At 38.8% G+C, this 19092-nt stretch overlaps 1 protein-coding gene across 2 annotated transcripts in view; it reads right to left on the bottom strand.

Annotated features, from left to right (window-relative positions):
• MDN1 (midasin AAA ATPase 1) overlaps positions 1-19092 on the bottom strand; it is a gene marked incomplete at its 5' end in the record, with an annotated part of 103001 nt that overhangs the window by 34667 nt on the left and 49242 nt on the right. For both annotated transcript variants that reach the window (XM_082047543.1, XM_082047544.1), the window contains 24 exons: positions 46-141; positions 601-836; positions 1077-1350; positions 2011-2172; positions 3052-3748; positions 4845-4954; positions 5289-5670; positions 5767-5981; positions 6128-6298; positions 6966-7092; positions 8098-8329; positions 8472-8682; positions 9738-9858; positions 10239-10399; positions 11099-11232; positions 11789-11898; positions 12565-12697; positions 13256-13369; positions 14544-14764; positions 15887-16089; positions 16793-16938; positions 17487-17695; positions 18250-18366; positions 18669-18828. In XM_082047543.1, coding sequence (XP_081903669.1) covers positions 46-141; positions 601-836; positions 1077-1350; positions 2011-2172; positions 3052-3748; positions 4845-4954; positions 5289-5670; positions 5767-5981; positions 6128-6298; positions 6966-7092; positions 8098-8329; positions 8472-8682; positions 9738-9858; positions 10239-10399; positions 11099-11232; positions 11789-11898; positions 12565-12697; positions 13256-13369; positions 14544-14764; positions 15887-16089; positions 16793-16938; positions 17487-17695; positions 18250-18366; positions 18669-18828 — 4742 coding nt within the window. The remainder of the gene's footprint in view (positions 1-45; positions 142-600; positions 837-1076; positions 1351-2010; positions 2173-3051; positions 3749-4844; positions 4955-5288; positions 5671-5766; positions 5982-6127; positions 6299-6965; positions 7093-8097; positions 8330-8471; positions 8683-9737; positions 9859-10238; positions 10400-11098; positions 11233-11788; positions 11899-12564; positions 12698-13255; positions 13370-14543; positions 14765-15886; positions 16090-16792; positions 16939-17486; positions 17696-18249; positions 18367-18668; positions 18829-19092) is intronic.

Raw genomic sequence — 19092 nt, 5'->3', positions numbered from 1 at the left:
AGGAAGCACAAAATTGAAAAAAGTTTTCCTTAGCCCTTTTCTTACCTGTGCCTTTGCAAGAAGAATTTCCAAGCCATTCAGGAACTTTGAAAGAGGACTAGAAAGTGGAAAACTCCGGATTCTGTCCATTACAACTAATAGCTGCAGAATAAAAAAGAAGCATTCAACTCACAGTAACTGATCTTCAACAGAAGCAGTCATAAAGTTAAGCTAATTTAAATTAGCATAACCCTCCTCTGCAAGAGATAAGAATATTTTTTTAATTTTAAACAGCTTCTTCATTTTAGTATTAGCTCACTTGTAGTTCAGTGAAGGCCAGTGCACTGGGAGAAAGGAGCACAACTGACCCAAAGCAAAGAGGTCCAACAGATTGAGTTTCTGCATTACTTGAAGAAATATAACCAGAGAGGCAAACAGGCCCCACAAGCAGGACCAAAGATATCAATTTTAAAGCACTGGGAAAGGGAGCATTTCAGAAGAAAACAGGAACCAGAACAGCAACAGACCTCAAAAATCTTTGAGGTATGGCAGGTTGATGATTGCTGAAAGCAATTTTAAAATGCTTCAGTTTTCCCCAAACATTTGTTGAGGTGTCTTTACCTGCACAAGTACTGGATGCTCTGGCCACTCCTGCAGGAGCCCATTTACTTCTTTAGCAAAATTATCAAGTACAGGTTGGCACTGTCGGACTTGCTGAATATTAGGATGCTGGTAGAAGTCATATGGGCCATCTTGCTGCAGCACAAGATCTGAAGTTAATTCCTCAAAAAACGTATTGTTAAGAAGAGTGCTAACTAGAAGTTGGCTTCCCAAAAGACTATCATTCATTTCAGCACCTAGGAAGCAAAAAAAGGAAGGCATCACACACATAATATTAATTCACTTTTCAGCTAAATGGAATCAGTGGTTTTGGGGGGTTTTGTTTGTTTGTTTCTGTGTGTGTGGCTTTTTTTTCCCCCCTGTATCCCAAGCCTCAACATGTCATGTATTACAAGGATATAAGAATGTGACACACATAAGCAATGGGATGAGAGTATGGAAGAAGAGACATACGGAAATATTGCTAGCGATCTTACCAATTAAAGGATAGAATTGTGACATCAAACATGCACCAGTCTGGTAGCAGGAAATAAATGTACTGAAGTAATGTTTGTCTTGATGAGAAGGCAGACTCTGTTGATACCACAGGGATCGAGCAAAGTTTAAGCACAACTGTTGATGAACCATCACTACTGTTTGCATAGAGCTCTTGGACAAAAGGGCTCTATCAACTTCCAGCTTGTCTTCCAATGGATCTTCAGTTTCCATTTTTTCTTCTAGGCTTGGCTGAGCTGTGATATCTTCAAAGTCCTGCAAATCATATGATAATGGAAGATCAATTATAATTTCTTCCCTTAATACATTGCTTCCCCACCTCCCTTTGGCATGCAACAATACGCTAATAATTTGGAGCTAGCACTATATTGATACACTGCACACCTTGCAGCTCACATGTCAGTCTGAAACAGAACACAGGTGAACAGAAAAATTAAGGGCATAACCACAGCAGGTAAGAGTGCGGTACCATTAGCCCTGATGTGCTGCCAACTAAACCTCCCTCAGAAAAAGCAACAGCAGTCATATCTGCTGATAAATCACCTCAACACTGTTTTGTCACTTGAAGACCTGAACTGTTACATCCCAACAACACATTGCCACACATAATTGTCCCATGCTTTTCTGTACTGCATGACATTGCTCAGCGAAAAGACACTGCAAAAAATCATTGAGATTGCCATTCAGTAATGTGGAATTCTTCAGCTGAACCACAGTACAGTTCAAGTCTAGAAGTTAATTCAAAAAACTTTCTACAAGTGGAAGGGAAAAACTAAAAGCACAGTACTTAAATACCTTTCTACCAAAATCTACCGGACATTTTTCTTTTGGCTAAAGGAAAAACTGCTTTATTCCTCATCTCATTTTACTCATAGTGTGCTTTTTCAGACAGCATTTGTCAATTACAGTTGCTACCTTTTCATGAAGGGGAAATCTCCTCCTAAATTCTTTTTCTTCCTCTTCCTCCTCACTCTGTCCTTTCCCGTGACTTTTACTTTTGTATCTGTATAGACTGCGTTCCATTGCCTCCTGCTCTTGAGCACGGCGTTCCTGTTCATCCCACTCATTTATAATTGCCTAAGGAAACAAAGCAGCATGTTTTTACAGAAGTTAATCTTTAAAATCACCTATATTTCATCAAAGGGGCAGCATCTATCTTGTTTGTCTCTCTCCTTCTGTACAGTCTACAACAGTATAAATCAAAGCCATCTGACTTGAAAGAACATTTGTAAACTGCCCTCTCAACAAACCAATGATGAAAATCTACAGAAAACAGTATGCACAGTGCTTGGCCAAATTCTAGTCTCCTTCAACTTTATGCCTTTAAAAACCCAAACAAGTTAAGCGAATATTTTAGATTATGTTAAAATTATCATTTTTCAATTCAATGGAAATAAAACCAAAGCTTAGAACATTGTACTGGCAATTATCAAGGTAAAAATCATAGAATAGCTTGAGTTGGATGTGACCTCCAAAGGTCATCTAATCCAAACCCCCAGCCATGGGTAGGGACACCTTCCATTATACCAGGTTGCTCAAAGCCTCATCCAATCTGGCCTTGAACACTTCCAGGAAGGGGGCATCCACAGCTTCTCTGGACAACCTGCTCCAGTGCTTCGCCAACCTCACTGTAAAAAGTTTCTTCCTTTTGTTCAACCTAAACTTAACCCTCTTTCAGTTTAAAACCATTGCCCCATGTCCTATCACTACAAGCCTTGATAAAAAGTATCTTTCAATCCTTTCTATACTGAAAAGCCACCATGAAGTCTCCCCAGAGACTTTTCCAGGGTAAACACCACCAACTCTGTCAGCCTTTCTTCATATGAGGGGAATTTCAGCCCTCTGACAATTTTTGTGGTCTTCCTTTAGACCAACTTTAACAGATCCATATCTGTCTCGTACTGGGGACAAGTTAGTTTATGGCAAGGATCCGGGCCACTGGCATTCAGTTCCTACCTGACACAGATGTCTAAAGAGCTGCAGAGATTTCTTGTCCATCTCTCCTCTGGATACTACATGGCATCGAAGATGCAGCAAAGCATTCACCAAGAGCTGTTCAAGAGTTGGGCAAGGCTGCTCTACTCCCTCCGATTCTACTTCAGAGTGCTTTAGAGAGAACTTTTTAAGTCCATGAAGGACTTCAACTGAATTCACCGAGCATAAAATTTCTGCACGAGCAAAGTAAGTGGGGAAGGCATGGCCAACTGAAGGAAATGCCAACAAAGAAGTGAGGAGGTTGGTCAGATCAGCTGGATGCACAGAACTCTTGAGCACTGTGTAAGCTTCAGATGCCACTAATCGCATGCCATGCTGCAACTGTAAGATGGCAGCTTGCAGTGGAATGATGGCATCGGGGAATACAGCATACTCCTCTGACAGGTGTTTTCTAAACTGATGATGTGACTGTTGCCAAGATGCTTCTTCATTTAACAGGTTTTGTATTGCCTGGAGTGATTTAGGTCTTTCTCCACGAAGGAACTGCAGGAGGCGGGCTAAAAGATCTTGGACTGAAGAAACCCGTGCTATGCTGTTGATGTACTGGTGAACCTCCTGGTATAAGCAATCATAGGGTGGAGCTGGAGACCTGAAGGCCTTTTTTCTGGAAAGACTGCTGATTTGCTCCTTCAACCTTTGCATTCTTTCATGCAACAGTCTGTTAAGAAATAACATTGATCAGTTTAGACATATGTGTAAACATGTTTATATATCTAACATAACAGTTAGATACATTAAAAAAAGATTAATCAGAAATATTCTGCTAGTTTGTGTAAAACAGCAAAGAAGGAAAAAACAAGAAGTGACACCCATATAACATGCATATGTACATCTCTTTTTTCCCCACACTTCAATGAACTTCAGTTACTATTTTGCCTGTTACCTGACAGCTCTGTGAGCATTAAGGATAAAGTAGCATTACTGGAAGCAATTGTTAAAACTCAGCCATTCAGAACTTGCTTTCAATGACTACTGTTCTCTTTAAGCAATAGCATAGACTATCAGATCCTCTATGTGTGTAACAATGAAAATGAAGACTTCCATTAGTGGTGGAAAATTATGAATACCACCTAGTTTATATTTATGTACAAGGAACACCTGGAAATGTGCACAAAGAAGAAATCTAAAATTTCCTCCTTAAGTTCCTCTGATTAAAAAAAAAGAAAATAAAAAAAGAAATCACAAAACAATGGCTACAAATTCTGAATGTCAGTGTACTCTATGTTGTGAGATATTTAATTTATCCATAGCACCACAGGCAAAGGCTGTTGCTAAAATAGACATCTGGAAACTTCTACCCAGGACAAATCAGTCCAAGAACTCTGCCAAATAGCACTGGCATCTATCAAGGCCTTGAAGACTTACAGTGATAGATATACATTCCATGTCATTTCATTAATTTGATAACTGTCACATTTTAATGAAACTACCATAATTTAGATATATGGCTTTATTTTCACTTCCGTGTACAGCTTCAGTTTTATCAAGATACAAAGGCCACTGCTTCAACTGTTGTATTTACAGCAGTACAAAGTGTGTACAGACAATTCCTAAGTCACTGCAAGTAAACAGAACAGCTTCTGTACTTTTCTTTACCACCTCAATATGTAAACTGACACTTTCAAAATCAACAACCTTTATTCCCACAGAAGAACACAAAAATTGTTATGCTGCGAAGAAAAGGCTCTGGAGCCTGAGCATTCAAAGATTAAGTTTCCAATCTGAAAGAAAGAGTTAAGTGCCTGAGATGTTACCTGAGATGAGGATGAATATAGTTGCTGGCTGCTTCATCTTCAATACTTTTTCCTGTGTGCAGCTGGGATGACAAATCATTTGTTTTCCATTCACACTCCAGCTGGTATAACTAAAAAGGAAAGAAACATTCTCTGAGGTTCTGGTTTTGGTAACCAAGTAGGTCTTACTGGTTTTGGCAAGGTTTTGGTAGCAGGGGGCCAACAGGGATGGCTTCTGTGAGAAGTTGCTAGAAGCTTCCCCCATGTCCGATTGAGCCAGTTCCAGCCCGCTCAAAGATGGACCTGCCACTGGACAAGGCTGAGCTCACTAGTGACAGTGGTAGCGCCTCTGGGATAACGTATTTAAGAAGGGGGAAAAAGCTGCTGTGCAACAGCAGCCAGAGGAGAGGAACGCAAACATGTGAGAGAACAGGTTACGGAGATAAAAGCCAAGTCCACACTCACCTCTTCTTTAGTATACTTGAGCTTGTATTCTCTCTTAATAGCCGGATCAAACCTGGTCTGTGGAAGCCACACCTGGATCTGTACCAAACCAATATTCACCCAGAGGCTTCCTCGCCAAGCTGTCTCTGGTAACTCCTGAAGTCCTTCCCCAAAGAACTGCTGCAAGCAAGTGATCAGGAGAAAGAGGAATTCTTTAGGAAGTAACTCCTGATCAGTGATGCTTCGAAGTATCTTGAGAAGGTACTCATATGTAACGGGATCCTTGTGGTAGAGCTTCTCACAGCACTCCAAAAATTCTTCTTGAAGATCCATTGGAACCAGATCTACCAGGGCAGAGAGCTGTCTGCCTAGAATTGTTCCTTGCAGTCTAGCATCTGTGTATCTGGAGGCAAAGGAATGAAAAGTTCACACACGGTAAGCAAACTTCTGTAATGTGACTGATTTAAACAACATGTATGTGGAAGAGAGGTCTTAATACCGAAAATCTGCTATTGAAGAGACAGCAAGGTTGGTCCACAGTGCTGTGCTGACTTGATGAAGCTGCTGTGCTCTCTCCAGCCATTCTCCCAGTGTCACATGGGATGATGACAGGACAGGAAGCTCACTCACATCCCACTGGCTTGTCTTGCTGCTGCTAGTTAGAATTTCAAAGAAGCACTTTGAGAAAACGGCTCGGGTCAAAATACCTGGGCCCTAAATTAAGAGATTAAGAATTAGATTGTTCAGATGAAACTTGCATTGACTATGCTAGAACTTAGAGTATTGCTTTAGAAAGCTGTTGAATTTTTTAATAAAAGAGTATTCAGCTTAGTTGTTTGATGAGGTCAAAAGAGACAAACCTTCATAGAACAGTTCATCTGCGATTTAGAAAAGGTCTTTTCCTCCGTTGCAGGTAGCGGCCTCCAAGTCAACCAGTAGTCTGGGTCTGTGGTGAACGTACTGCTCCAAAAAGATGCTAACACAGCATTAACTAGTTGAGATGACAGAATAGACAGTTCTTCAGGGGATATCTAAGGAGAGATAAGAACCCAGAGCTGAGAATAATTTATAGGGAGCTGAAGAGGATCAAGTACAGACACACAAATAAGAAGAGCATGACACTGTTTTTCAGTAGGGATAGTACAAGATATTCCTCAAGATTCTTTTCAAATTCAAGTAGTGTTTGCTTGCATCTCTCTTCTCAACAAAAAGAACATATGCTTCCTAAGGTCTGCACTGCTTCTCCTGTCTGTGGAATATGCAGCGTGTTTGCAGAGCAAGTTTTCAGAATGCAGCTTCTAGTCTACACCTGTGCAACATTTTGTTGAGGCTCAGGAACAGCAGCAAGTATTTTTCAGCATAAAATTACTTTGAATACACTAATACAACCAGGCTGGAACCTGCTATTCAAATCCCTGTTTTCTATTAGGTCACAGACAGATGAATGGAACAATAGCACCAAACTAGATTATATAGAACTATGTTATTTAATACTTCGTTGTGTTTTATTTATGTTTTAATGTTGTATTTTACATTTTTTGCAGGCTCACAGTTAGTAGCCTTTCTTATTAAAAGAAGGAACAATTATTGCTGGACACAGGTAGAAAAACTGCATGTCAAAAATCTTAGAGATATACCTATTTTGAAGAGTCTGTTGAAAACTTCTACAAAACTAATTAAACTGAAACTTGTTCTTACTTCTTTAAGGTGTAACAAGTGCCACAGTCCAGATAGCTGGTGAGAAGCAGCTGGTGTCAATTTCAAGGCAAAAGTTATAAGCTGAACTACATCTGAACATGTGCTTAGCTCTTGACTGCAGTTCTCCCTGTAGCAGGTAAAAGAAATACAACCTAAGAAAGGCTTAAGCAGGGCACGTGACATAAATAATTTAGACAGTAAAACAAATTCAGAATGGCAAGTGAAGTCATAATAATGAAGAATCCCTAAAAGGCTAAATAGCAACATTTTAAACAGAAAAGAAGAAGCACTCAAGTAATACTCAAACCACCTGCATCCTTCAAAGTTGGAAAAATCTAAATACAAAAGGGAGACATGGCATCTTCTGTAGTTATAAGCTACGTGTTCAGCAAAACATACAAAACATTTGGAGACAAACTGTCTTCCAGCTTTACAGTTGTTGCACAAATCAGAACTTTTAAAAATTCAAGAATGAATCAGTGATTCTAGGAGTCTCATTGCACAAAAAAATACTTCCACTGAAATCTATACATGAAAAGCTCTCTTCTAAGGAACAGTAAAACAGTAAAAAAAAAAAAAATAAATACACTGGGCCCCTTAAACCAACACTGACACTTCTGAAATTAATAACATTAATTTAAACTATGAGTACATGTGTGTAGTTTACACAAAAGGAAGCAAGCATGCCCATGTACTTCTCCATCTCTAATTCAGTATTTCTGCAGCAGGCCCAGCAACACGCTGATGAACATCTTCACATTAATTCCTAACATGAAGAACTCTTCTATTTCATTAAAAAGTTGGGGAATCCACCACTTTCCCGGGGAGATTATTCCAATGGCTAATCGTTCTCATTGTGAAAAAACTCTCTCTTATGTCCAATTGGAATCTCCCCCAGGAGTAACTTGTACCTATTGCCCATCATTATAAGCATTTATATACATAAATAAATAAGCATGTGTGAACCACATATATATATATATATATGCATATACACAGCCAAATACCTTAACATATATGTACACACACACAGATTTTCATGCAAATGTAAAGTACCAGTTACAGCTTTTAGCTAGAGATCTTGAATCTCATGAAAGGAATATAGGATTTTTTTCTCAAACCTTGTTCTCACCTTCTTGTGCAAGCCTTGGCCACATAATCTGCTGTCAGTTTGTACTGCCAGAGTGTGCCTATGTATTCCATTGCAGGCCACAGCTGAACCCGACTGCAGAGCTGGTTTAACAAAGCAGGGTCTAACTGGCTGGAGACAGTATCTTCAGGAAACCTGTCTTCTGAATGATTATATATAACTCCTTCTGCTCTCAGTTGTGAATGTATAGCTTTCAAAAAATTCTTTAGTTGACCTGTTTGACAGAGCACACGAGGCACATGAATGCATGTACTATACTTCTCACCAGTGAACATTTCACATCCTTTCCATTTGTACACAACAAGAACAGACACGGCAGAAATCATTGTGTTAGGCTCTTCAAAAGTGTTACCTACCCAGACTCACATCTTCTAAATGGTTAGCTCTAATTATTAGGCCATCAGCTTGCAGCAACGCCTTCTTCATCTTCCATCCAGTGGCAGCAATTTTCAGACAGCACATTTTTTCCTGCCATTTGCTTTCTGCAAAGACCAATCTTAGCTCCAACATGTTAAGTGGTTTGCTGAGAACTTGTAACTGAGAAAAACATTCCATGCCCAGTTTATCCTGGAAACACAAGGACATTTTGAACAAGTGGCATTTATTTTCAGTAGCGCTAACAAAACAAGAAACTAAGGTTTCAAATTCACATGCACACGAGCAAAATACAAGTATATATAAACGAATATGCAACAAAAACTTAACCGTAATTCTTTTGTAGACCTATTCAATACAGGAAGACAGCAATTGAAATAGTTGGCCACAATTCCTCCTTGGCAAATTTTTTTTTTCCTTCATGAAGAAACTACATAGAATATGCAGACAAACAATACCTCAACATGGCAACTTACCTAAACTAAGGGCAATAAATATACAAATTAATAAGAAACTCCAGAAGCTACTGTCACTTAAAACACCTGCAATTTAAACACATTTGGATGCCTAGAAAAATTTCCCAAAATTCTCAGCGAGCACTGAATGATCTCTAAAGTCCCATAAAGTAACTACATGCATTTTTAAGCAGCTTGACTGTATTTGAGATAAGGCCATAAAAACTTATGCCTAATTACTAATCACCAGCATGAGAAACCTACAAGTCTACTGTGCTCTGCTTTTAAAAAGGGACTTATATGCTTTAGAAAATTTTACTGTGATATATTTTTTATTCAATGACACCAGCTGATGAAATAAGAAAAGAAAAAGCTGAGTTAAGAAGCCTTGCCATGGTAAGTCAGAAGGCAGCCCCATCCTATTCTGTATAAAAGGAAGTACACGTTCTTTTCTATATACACATATGTTCACCAAATATATATTGATATTCACAAGTCTCCAGAACAGAGCAAGTAGTGAAATTTATGTTTGTCCACCACTTTATATTAAATAACTGCTACCTACACAAAGCATAATTAATAGTAGAAATGCTATGTGCATAATTGATATATTTCACAAAAAAGGTGTTCATTAAGATATGCTGAATTTGCTTTCCTAATCAATCTAACAAGTCCAAAAGGAATGTATTTTTGCAAGCCTGGAAAATAAAAGCTACAAATCTTGGTGATTATTTTAAAGCATACATAGATGTTGCTGGAAATACAAATCTTTTGCAAACAGAGTATCAATACCTTAAAAGGAAGAGGTCTTCCTAGAGACTTCTGTAATAGCTTCATACTGGCAGAAGTACCAGCAGGATTGGCCAAGCAGCTCTGAATCTGCTGTGAAACAGATTGAATTTCCTTGGAAACCCTTGGAGATGAAAAAAAAAAAAAAAAAAAAAAAAAAAAAAAAAAAAGAAGAAATAAGCCCACACAGTGAACTCAAAAATTTGAGAAAAAAGGCAAAAGGAGACAAAATAAAGCAAGGTCCCTTCTCTTAACCTTCCACTAAAGCGGCAAGTTAACTTTAAACTACAGAAAATGGGTAAAAATTCTTTATGATCATTTGGGCAAGATGATGATCAATACTAAGACATCTGAATTTTAAAATTGAACAACTCTCTAATACATTGCAGTTGCGTTCACTAATGGAACATAACTTGGACACTTAAGCAAACAACATTAATTAGTTATAACACTAACAAGAGAGTAATTTACACAGTCATTTAACAGAAGCACAAAGCCACTCACTTGTGCTGGTCTGATCCGATAAGCATCTGAGGAATTCTGTCAATTAGATGCTTCATAACCCAGTGCCAGTGCAGAGACAGAAGTGATAACCCTGCCGAATCCACTATCAGAGCATCAGAGACTGCCCAGAACCGGTCACGCCACAGCAAGCTGTATAAAATCTAACAACAAGACAAAAAGGTCACAGTTTTCCCATTGCCAAGCCCTCCATGTTACAGAACACTTTGTACTTCAAGCAAGAGAAAATGCAAAAGCATTGTCACTTCCATTAATTTCTGAATCACTCAATGCTTTATACTTAGTGGCACGCAACTAGTGCTCCACTATATGTTTTCTAAAAATACTCCAGGGCTCTGACGGCAGGTGGAAGGACATGTCGAAAACAAGTAATCCCTGCACCAAGTCTACAATGTCATTGTCAGATTTCAACAAAATGATCTTCATGGTCTGAAAAGGGAGAGGGAGAAGTGAAATCACCCCTTTGACACGCATGTCAGAAGTCCAGGTTCAGATATCTTTAACTGAGATGGATGTGAATACTCCCTTTATTATTAGTGGAGAGAAACAGGCAAACCTATGGCACAATGGATATCTAGGTCCTTGGTGTGTACATTTAGGTAAGATAATTCCCACCCTGAGTATCTGCAGGCTGAAAGCCTACAATCCGCACAGAAGAAATGAGAGGACAGAACACAAATAGAGTCACTGAAATAAACATGATATCTGCCTGGTGTCAGGTATATTCTAAATATCAACAGACACAGTAGTTTATTTCATGGTCCCTGAAACTAAAAATAGTGCGCTGCACACTGTCTAATTTCACATAACTTTGGTAAGTGTACTATGAAAAGTCTACTCACATCATGCATGTCATCATCACTTAGGGCCACCTGACTAGACTTCACCCAGTGAAATGTAAACGCATCCCAAAGTTCGAAGAAAGGAGCGAGGTTGACCACAATTGGATGAGGAAGGCAGTTGTAACTTCCTGGATCTGAGATTTGGGCAAGAGGGAAAGAGGAGACTGAATATTCCAACCACAAAACATGACAAGTAAGCGTCAATTTCTGATCACTAGACTCTGTGATGGGGGAAAAAAAGTACTAACTGTATCACTAATTTTTTCCCATTTGTTTTAGGAGTAAACAACCTAATTACAAAAAAAACAACATTAGGATTAGCATAAGAGGATTAACATAAGAAGATCAGAACAAAAGCGCAACTGAAGAACTTGGCTATTCTCACTAGCTAAATACAAAATGCAATTCCAGTTTCTCTCCACCATCTTCCTAAAGTTTCGATAATTAGTAGAGAAATGGCATGCACTCACTATCTAGTAGAGGCGGGACATAAATGCTGTAGCATAAAGTATATCTAAGAATAATGTGTTACATATCATACTAGTACCCATCTAGTTGCTTTATATTCACACAATCTTCCTTCACAAATTCAGGACACACCATGTTTAAAGTACACATTTTGTAACAGTGCAAATTAACCATATTTCAAATTGAACATAGTACCGAAAGAAACAGTGAAAATCGTTCTACCTTTGCGGAAATCTAGAGACATTCTTAAAACACTATTTCTTGACTTCTTGCTGGTAATCAAATTCTTCTCAGTGTAGCTTCTTTTTTCTCGGTCAAGAAATAATACTGCCCTGAATTAAAAATAAAGTTGTTAGAAATTCAGTACCATTTTAAAGCCCTGTTTTACTAAGAATAGTGAACTACAAAGTGTCATTTGATATTTCACTGCATAATGAAACACGAATCAAGTGCAGCATAACTAATCGCTTGAATATGGTTTCTGCAGAAGCAAGCTTCAGAAAGAGCAGATTCCTGACCTGCAGTGATCACCAGGAAGGAAAAAGCAGTGAGGTATTAAGCATATACAAAACCACCATCTGTAAGATATGTGAGCACCTGCTTCCTTATACTCTAACTGCAAAATCTGTGCACTTTTTGCTCCTGTTAGAAAACGCAGTTCAAATACAAAAGCGGGGCAACTATTTAAGTTCTATGTCAGAGATCTCACACTGCTGCTTCTGCCTCTTTTATGCTTTACCCCACAGTTCTGGTTTGTCTTTGAAGAACTCCAGCCTATAAGGAATACTGGGGGACCTGCTCTCTATATTAAGTCATTTGTTTTAGTCTGCCTCTACAGAAAACAGAAGCAAAGAATTTAAATACCTGTACAAAACCTCTGCCTAGTATTTTAGATCACATCTATCAAAACCTAAACATACTTGACAGATATCACAGGTGTTTATACAGCACTGATTACAGTCATTGGGGAATCTTCACAAGCTTTTTTTGTAACCCACCGATTTGCTACAGACTTCAAAAGGATTAGAAGCTGATCTGTGTGTTCCATTTCTGTATCAAAGTTCATCGAATTTCTAATGATATCCAAAAACTGCATATTCCATCTTGGGTCCAGAGGCATCACATGTTCATCTGGGAAGGCAGACAAGAGAGGACAGCAGTGGAAACATTATTTAATGAAAAACTTTCCCTGATCCACCTGCCTGTGCATGAACATTAGGGAAAGGAAGGAAAAGACAAAAGGCAAAGGAGCCTAAGAGGAAGGCAGAGTCTTAAGCTCCCTCAATCCAGATATCCAAACAGGAAGATATTAATTGACTGCAGGTTCTGTAAAACAGAACAGTGAAAGTAAATTAACCAGGGGTCAGAGTACCCAAAAAGTCAGCTTGGAAACTCAAGTCCAAATCCCTTTTCCTTCACAGTCCAGGTGAGTACCTAGGACCATGCATAAAGGGTTCAGTGTCACTGTATGTAGCTTTCATGCACCTAACAAGCTTGGAAAGGAAACCACAGGCCTGAGGCTCCTGTAAAACACACAGGGAAAATTACAGGCCCCAACACAGGTTTCAGAGGGACCAACAGAATTTAGCCTTTGTTGTGTTACATGTATTTCCTACAAAGGGCTGCAGTGTGTTCAGAGAACAAATAAAGGAAGCACCAATGTCTTACATCATTTTTTTTCAGTAGTACCTGTCATAGTTGGCTGTAGCAACTTGATCATGTTACTGACTCCAGATGAGAGGGGACTGGCATAGAAACTACCAAGGGCCACAGCGCCTGCTTCCAGCTGAATCCGCACCTGATCTGTAGGTGAAGAAGAAAGAGCATGGGTGTAAAAAACAAAGCATTTAGTACAAATAAATAAAAATAACTTCAACTGAGCCAGCAGAAGCAGCTTGAATCTCATCTGTGCATGCACTGTGACATACTGGTTGCTCTTATTTTGTATTAGCACCAAGAGGTCTTAAAACTAGTCAGAATATCATGGCCAAAGACATAAATCCAGTATAGAGTTCTAGTTAAACTGGTGATACTTCATGTATGCTATTAAAAATATAGTTCGTGAAAATCCATGAGTTTATACCTTCAAATCTTCCTCTCAGTACATCTGTTTTTAATTTTTTCTCCCAATTAAAAAAAAAACCCAAAACACAAAAAACCACAACCTCCCCCCCCAAAAAACAAACACATCAAAAAACCCACAAGCAAACAAACAAATGAAACAAACAAACAAAAAACCCCAAAACAAAACACAAACAAAAAAAACCCCACCACCACAAAACAAATATGAGCATACCCATCATGACAGTAAGTACCTAGATACTTTCTAGTTTACAGGCAGACCTGCCTGGAAAGTTAGCAAGATCAAGGGGGAGCAATCCCATTCACGTAGGGACAATACAGTCTGAGATTCCACACCATACAAGGAAGCTAAGTGTGTGAATTATTTGGACTAATGCTTGTTTCAATCCTTCTCAAGTTTAATGTGATTCATGTAATTAAGCAACAAATACCTCATCTCGGCTGCTATTCTGAATGTTCAGAAAACGCAGCTTCCAGACATCTCAGTTCTGCAGTTTCCTTGCTTTCTAACCTTTTGTATTTCAACACCAAAAAACCAGAAGGCATTTTACTGCTTTTGCTATCACTATCAAAAAAATAGCGAAGAGAAAGGCATATTTGCTTACATAGACCAATAGGCATAAAAAATAACTGATTCAGAAGCAGTACAAGTTACACACAGGCTTGAATAATAAAAGCAATCTTTAGTCCAAGGTCTCCTGTTGTCCCTAATACACATAATCTGCTTCTGTCTCTCCCTGAAGCCTTAATGCCCTTGATTCAGTGTGGATAGTTGAGAACTTTCATATCAGATCATTTGAATGCTCTGGATGTTTCCATAGAAGATTCACCACTTGTGAAAATATAATAAATCAGCCAGCTCTTAGGCAAAAGAGAAAGTTAAATAATTACATACCAAGCACCTGTGGCAGATTTTTGGCTAAGGAGTTAAGCCATTTAACTCTCAATGTCCAATCCTGATTGGTTGCCTTTTCTACGAAAAATTTCACTGAAGCCTGAAGAACTTCCAGTTTATCCATCCAGTTTGCATCTATTTCAGCAGCACCGAATTCGAGACTCTCAGGACTGGTAGACTGCATAATTTTTTTAAGATCTTGCAGAGTCAGTGGTAGTGTCCTGAAACACAAAGAAGTGAAATCCAGCAATTGAAGGCTCCAACTCCAAGTTCCAGGAAATAATATATTTTACAAGTGAAGCTACTCAGCATGCAGCTATCTTTAGACAAGGAGGTAGCAATACAATAACCCCTCCTCTCTATTTAGTTTTAAAACCAGTTTCCCACCTCAAATCATTTGGGGGTGTCTACTATTAGGAATTCAATGTTGCCAAAAATTCATACAGTGCCAGAAAAGTGAATCTGCACAGCATTTCACTGAGAAATTGATTTGTGCACCAGAACGATATGCAAAATTAAGTTCAAAAAGACAAAGATAGGAGAAAAGTGTTGTTAATAAAAAAGAAAAAACAGTACGATGCTGAGGTTTTACAATTTCAACACTATATCTTAGAACTAACTTCTACAGCTTGTTCTTCCACTGGAAGCAAATGACAGTACCTGTCCGCAGTAGGTCACTAAGCAAAGCAGGCAGGCAGGAAGATTTTACACCAGTGTTGTGAAAATTACAGCTATATTGCCCAATAAATCATTAAAAGAGTTCTTGCATACGGCCCCTGCACATAAGACTTCTTTTGAACACCTCTGTTTGAAGGAGGAAACTTGGTGGATTCTTTTGGTTTTTGTGGTGTTTTTTTTTGTTGTTGTGGGCTTTTCGTTGTTTTTGTTGTTTTTTTGTTTGGTTGGTTTTGTTTTCTTCCACCTGAAGCTAGTGGATCTAAAATAACTGATGAAAAATTGTTTACATGAAAGCAGAAAGTACAGAGGATCATTAGTATATTCAAAACTAACTACACACAGTTTTTTAAAGCTTAGAAATAAACTGAAGGAAGAGATTTTTGGGGCTCTTATTATCTTCTAAACCTACTGTTTGCATTCACATTTTCTGCTAAATGCCTACTCTTAACTCCAAATGAGTCAAATGTACTTAATGAAGATTGAATATGGTCAAGTATTTTGGACTGAAGAATAAATCAGTAAATAATTAAACTTGTATTTATAGTGGTTGCACGGAAAGGTAACAGGAGCCTCAGAGTGTGACTACCATAGTCTCTACCCCCAGAATTTGCTCAAGACAAAGCTTTGCAGGGAACAATGACATGCCACCAGTACTTCACACCTACCTGCAGTTTTTAAGGTGCAGTCTCTTCAGAAAATACATTAGGACCTGTGCATCACTCCAGACTGTTGAAAGAATCGAGTCTTCAGCTGCAAACAGACCTGTGGGCAGGGAGTCTGGCCACAATCCCATTGAGAGCAAGGAGTCACCCCAGGTTTCATGGGAAGCCAGAGATGAAGCATGCTTCGTAACCAATTCTAACACAAGCTACAACAAACAACCAAAAACCAGTTTAGAATCATTTTATTCAAGTACAATAGCTCAGGGAATTCTTTAGTTACATGCATCTATTATGAAATCATTACAAACCAAATGTTCTACAAACACTATATAACCTACATGATAAAGTACCAAAACATTCCAACCATAAGTAAAGTAACATATTATACAGTTTAAAATAGGAAGCGAATATTGCTGTCTCCAGATGACAGTGTACACAGTGTTTCAGGCTATAGATTAATCAGTATTAATATTCTGGAGTCTCAGCTGACCCTGTCAAAAAGCAAGTAAGCCTCAGAGTCTACCTAGGATATGCTCTGTCTTCCTTATGCTGAAAAAAAGTGACCCACTATCTACAAGTTGTCTGACAAACAATATTTATCCCTGGGGAACAGTATCTCAATAAGCACATCCCAGATTGACAGTCTTTATGCAGCTCTCACTCATCTGACCTCTCTCTCCAGTAACTTGCCACCAGGCTGAGAAAACATGTCATGAAAGGACAGGTGACAGCTGAAAATGACCAAAAAAATGCAGAAAATGTCCAATGCCACTTAATCCTTCCTCTTCATCACCTGATAGATGCCTGAGAGGATGTTTAAAATTGTTTGGTTCACACTGGCCTCATGAAATGGTATTTTTCACATATCTATATGATGTAAGAAAAGTTTTCAAATGCAGGACTTTTTACCTTTTGGTTGATCTGCAGTTGTTGTGAGCGACCATAAACTTCCCAACAGGCTCTGTAAAAAGACTTCGCTAATCCAAAGCCTCTTTGTATCTGCTGCACAATTAACACAGCAGCCTGAAGCAAAGGTGACAAAGATGACACAGAACCTGAAAGATACATAGCATTTAGGATGATATGAACGTCAGTAATTGTCAGCCCTTTAACCTTCTGAGGACAAACACCACTTTACACCCTGAGGAAGATTCAAAACACATGAATCCTGCTGAGTCTTGAAAATTGATCGAGTTATTCCCAAGGTTAATAAGAAAATCTGACAGGACTGTAAATAACAGGTGACCAGTTCAAAATAAGACATCAAGCAGCTAAGATGAACGAAACTCAGTGTCATTTGCTCCAAAGAACCCTCTATTTTGCTGATTTTCACTTAGAATATATTGCCTTCCCTGAAGCAATAGACAACTGACACTTGCCAGTATCTGATGTCTCCTTACAAAACACCCAAAGTATCATCTTTTTATGATTTGGGCCTGTGAGAACACAAAAAAAACCCAACCCAAAACAATCTGATCATATTTTTATGTCTTTACTTATACTGGGACATAACAAAATAAAATGCCAAGCTTTAATATTAAAGAGTTAATCTAAATATAAGTAGTGACCCCAAGCTGTTAAATACTGAACAGTGTTCTTTTACCTGCTACTGCAGCCTTGGTTTCTGAATGCACAGCCAGAAGTGCATCACAGATGCCACCTCCCACTAAACCCAAACCATGCAGGAGTAACTTCAAATCCAGATTGTCCAATGCATTTCCATCGTTCTCCCCAGGAATGTAAATTTCAATCCCACGATTCCGCATGGCCCTGGATATTTCCCCATGAACAGGATCCATGGAAAGGAAAAGCCTGTTGGATATTAGAATACAATAGTTCAGTTTTAAGGCACCTACAATGATTATCTAGTTCAACTGCCTGATATTCTTAACATGTAACTTAAGGCTTTAAACTGTCACTCCAGAAACACCAGATCTGCTCTTCCATAAAGTAAATTCGTATCTTCATTCTGTATGTATGTATTCTACCCAATGTTCTTTTCAAGAATTTATAAAAGGTAGAATACATACATACAGAATACTCTGTATGTTCCCCTTCCAACTCCCCCATAGACTGCTTCAGTAAAGCAGAAATAGAGAATCAAGGCAGAGATAAGGCAGAGCTATACTGCCATAATTTTTCCAGTGTAACAGTCTGTGCTGCCACAGGGATACAAAGCCAAGCCCCTTAGGCTCTCTGTCACACACCACAGTGCAGTTTTCTTGGTTACCACACAGTGTCACTACAGTACATGGCAAACTGAACAGCGTTCAAAATACCAGCTCACAGCTGACCTTTTTTTTGTAAAACTGCTACTTGGTATGAAATTTTAAAAAGGAAAAAAAAAAGACAAAAAAGCAAAGCACCTGAAGTTTGGATGTGGAGCTATTGTGGGAATTGTACCATCTATCACACCTCTCTCACTCATGGTAAGAACGCCTCCTGGTTCAAGCAAAGCATTCAAGCGGTCCAGCACAGAAGGGCTATATTAAAAGGAAATATAAATGGTTATAAAAAGGTAACAATTTGATCCCGTTCTGATCAGAAATCAAAATGGTACCAGTCTTAAGCAAAAAGTCAAACAGTTATTATGTTCAAAGGTAACAGGAAAACTATCAACTGCTAAGCTAAGAAGGAAGACACTCTTTCAGAACATTTAAGTTACTGCTCTCATTTATTGTTATCAAATGTAAAATGTTCAGTTGGGAACCACACAGTAAGAGGCAAGTAACCTAGGGAGGTCAAGGGTTTTACTCAGTGAAACGATGCCACTAAAATATCTTACTTGCAGAAGTTAACATTGTCCATCAACAGCCAGTCTCCCGACTGCAGGGCCTGAACCAACATCCCATCCACCCACTCGAAAGTGCCATGGCTGTTGAGGTCAGCAGCCTGGGCCTGCTGCAGCTTGAAATGCCGGAACTCTTCTACCAAGTGAGCAAACTCTGAAAGGAATTACATCTTGCATCAAGACTTACATCACTGAGGTAGCTTCCTCTTTCATTCAAGAAAAATGGTAATTATTTTGTTAACATATATACTTCCTACTTTTTAGGGGAACAACAGCAGAGGCTCCAACTCTCCAAGTAGCCTCCCATGGGCAAAATCCACATGTGGAAACATGAGGTTTGCATGCACATATAAACTACACTGACACCTTTCTGTTTAAACAGACACTTTTCCTCCATCCCTCTCCCCCACTAGAGGAA

This window comes from Streptopelia decaocto, assembly GCF_964273445.1.
Source record: "Streptopelia decaocto genome assembly, chromosome: 3".
NCBI classification, from domain to species: domain Eukaryota; kingdom Metazoa; phylum Chordata; class Aves; order Columbiformes; family Columbidae; genus Streptopelia; species Streptopelia decaocto.
Note: the sequence above shows the minus strand (reverse complement) of the source record. Positions and strands in the feature narration are given on the sequence as shown.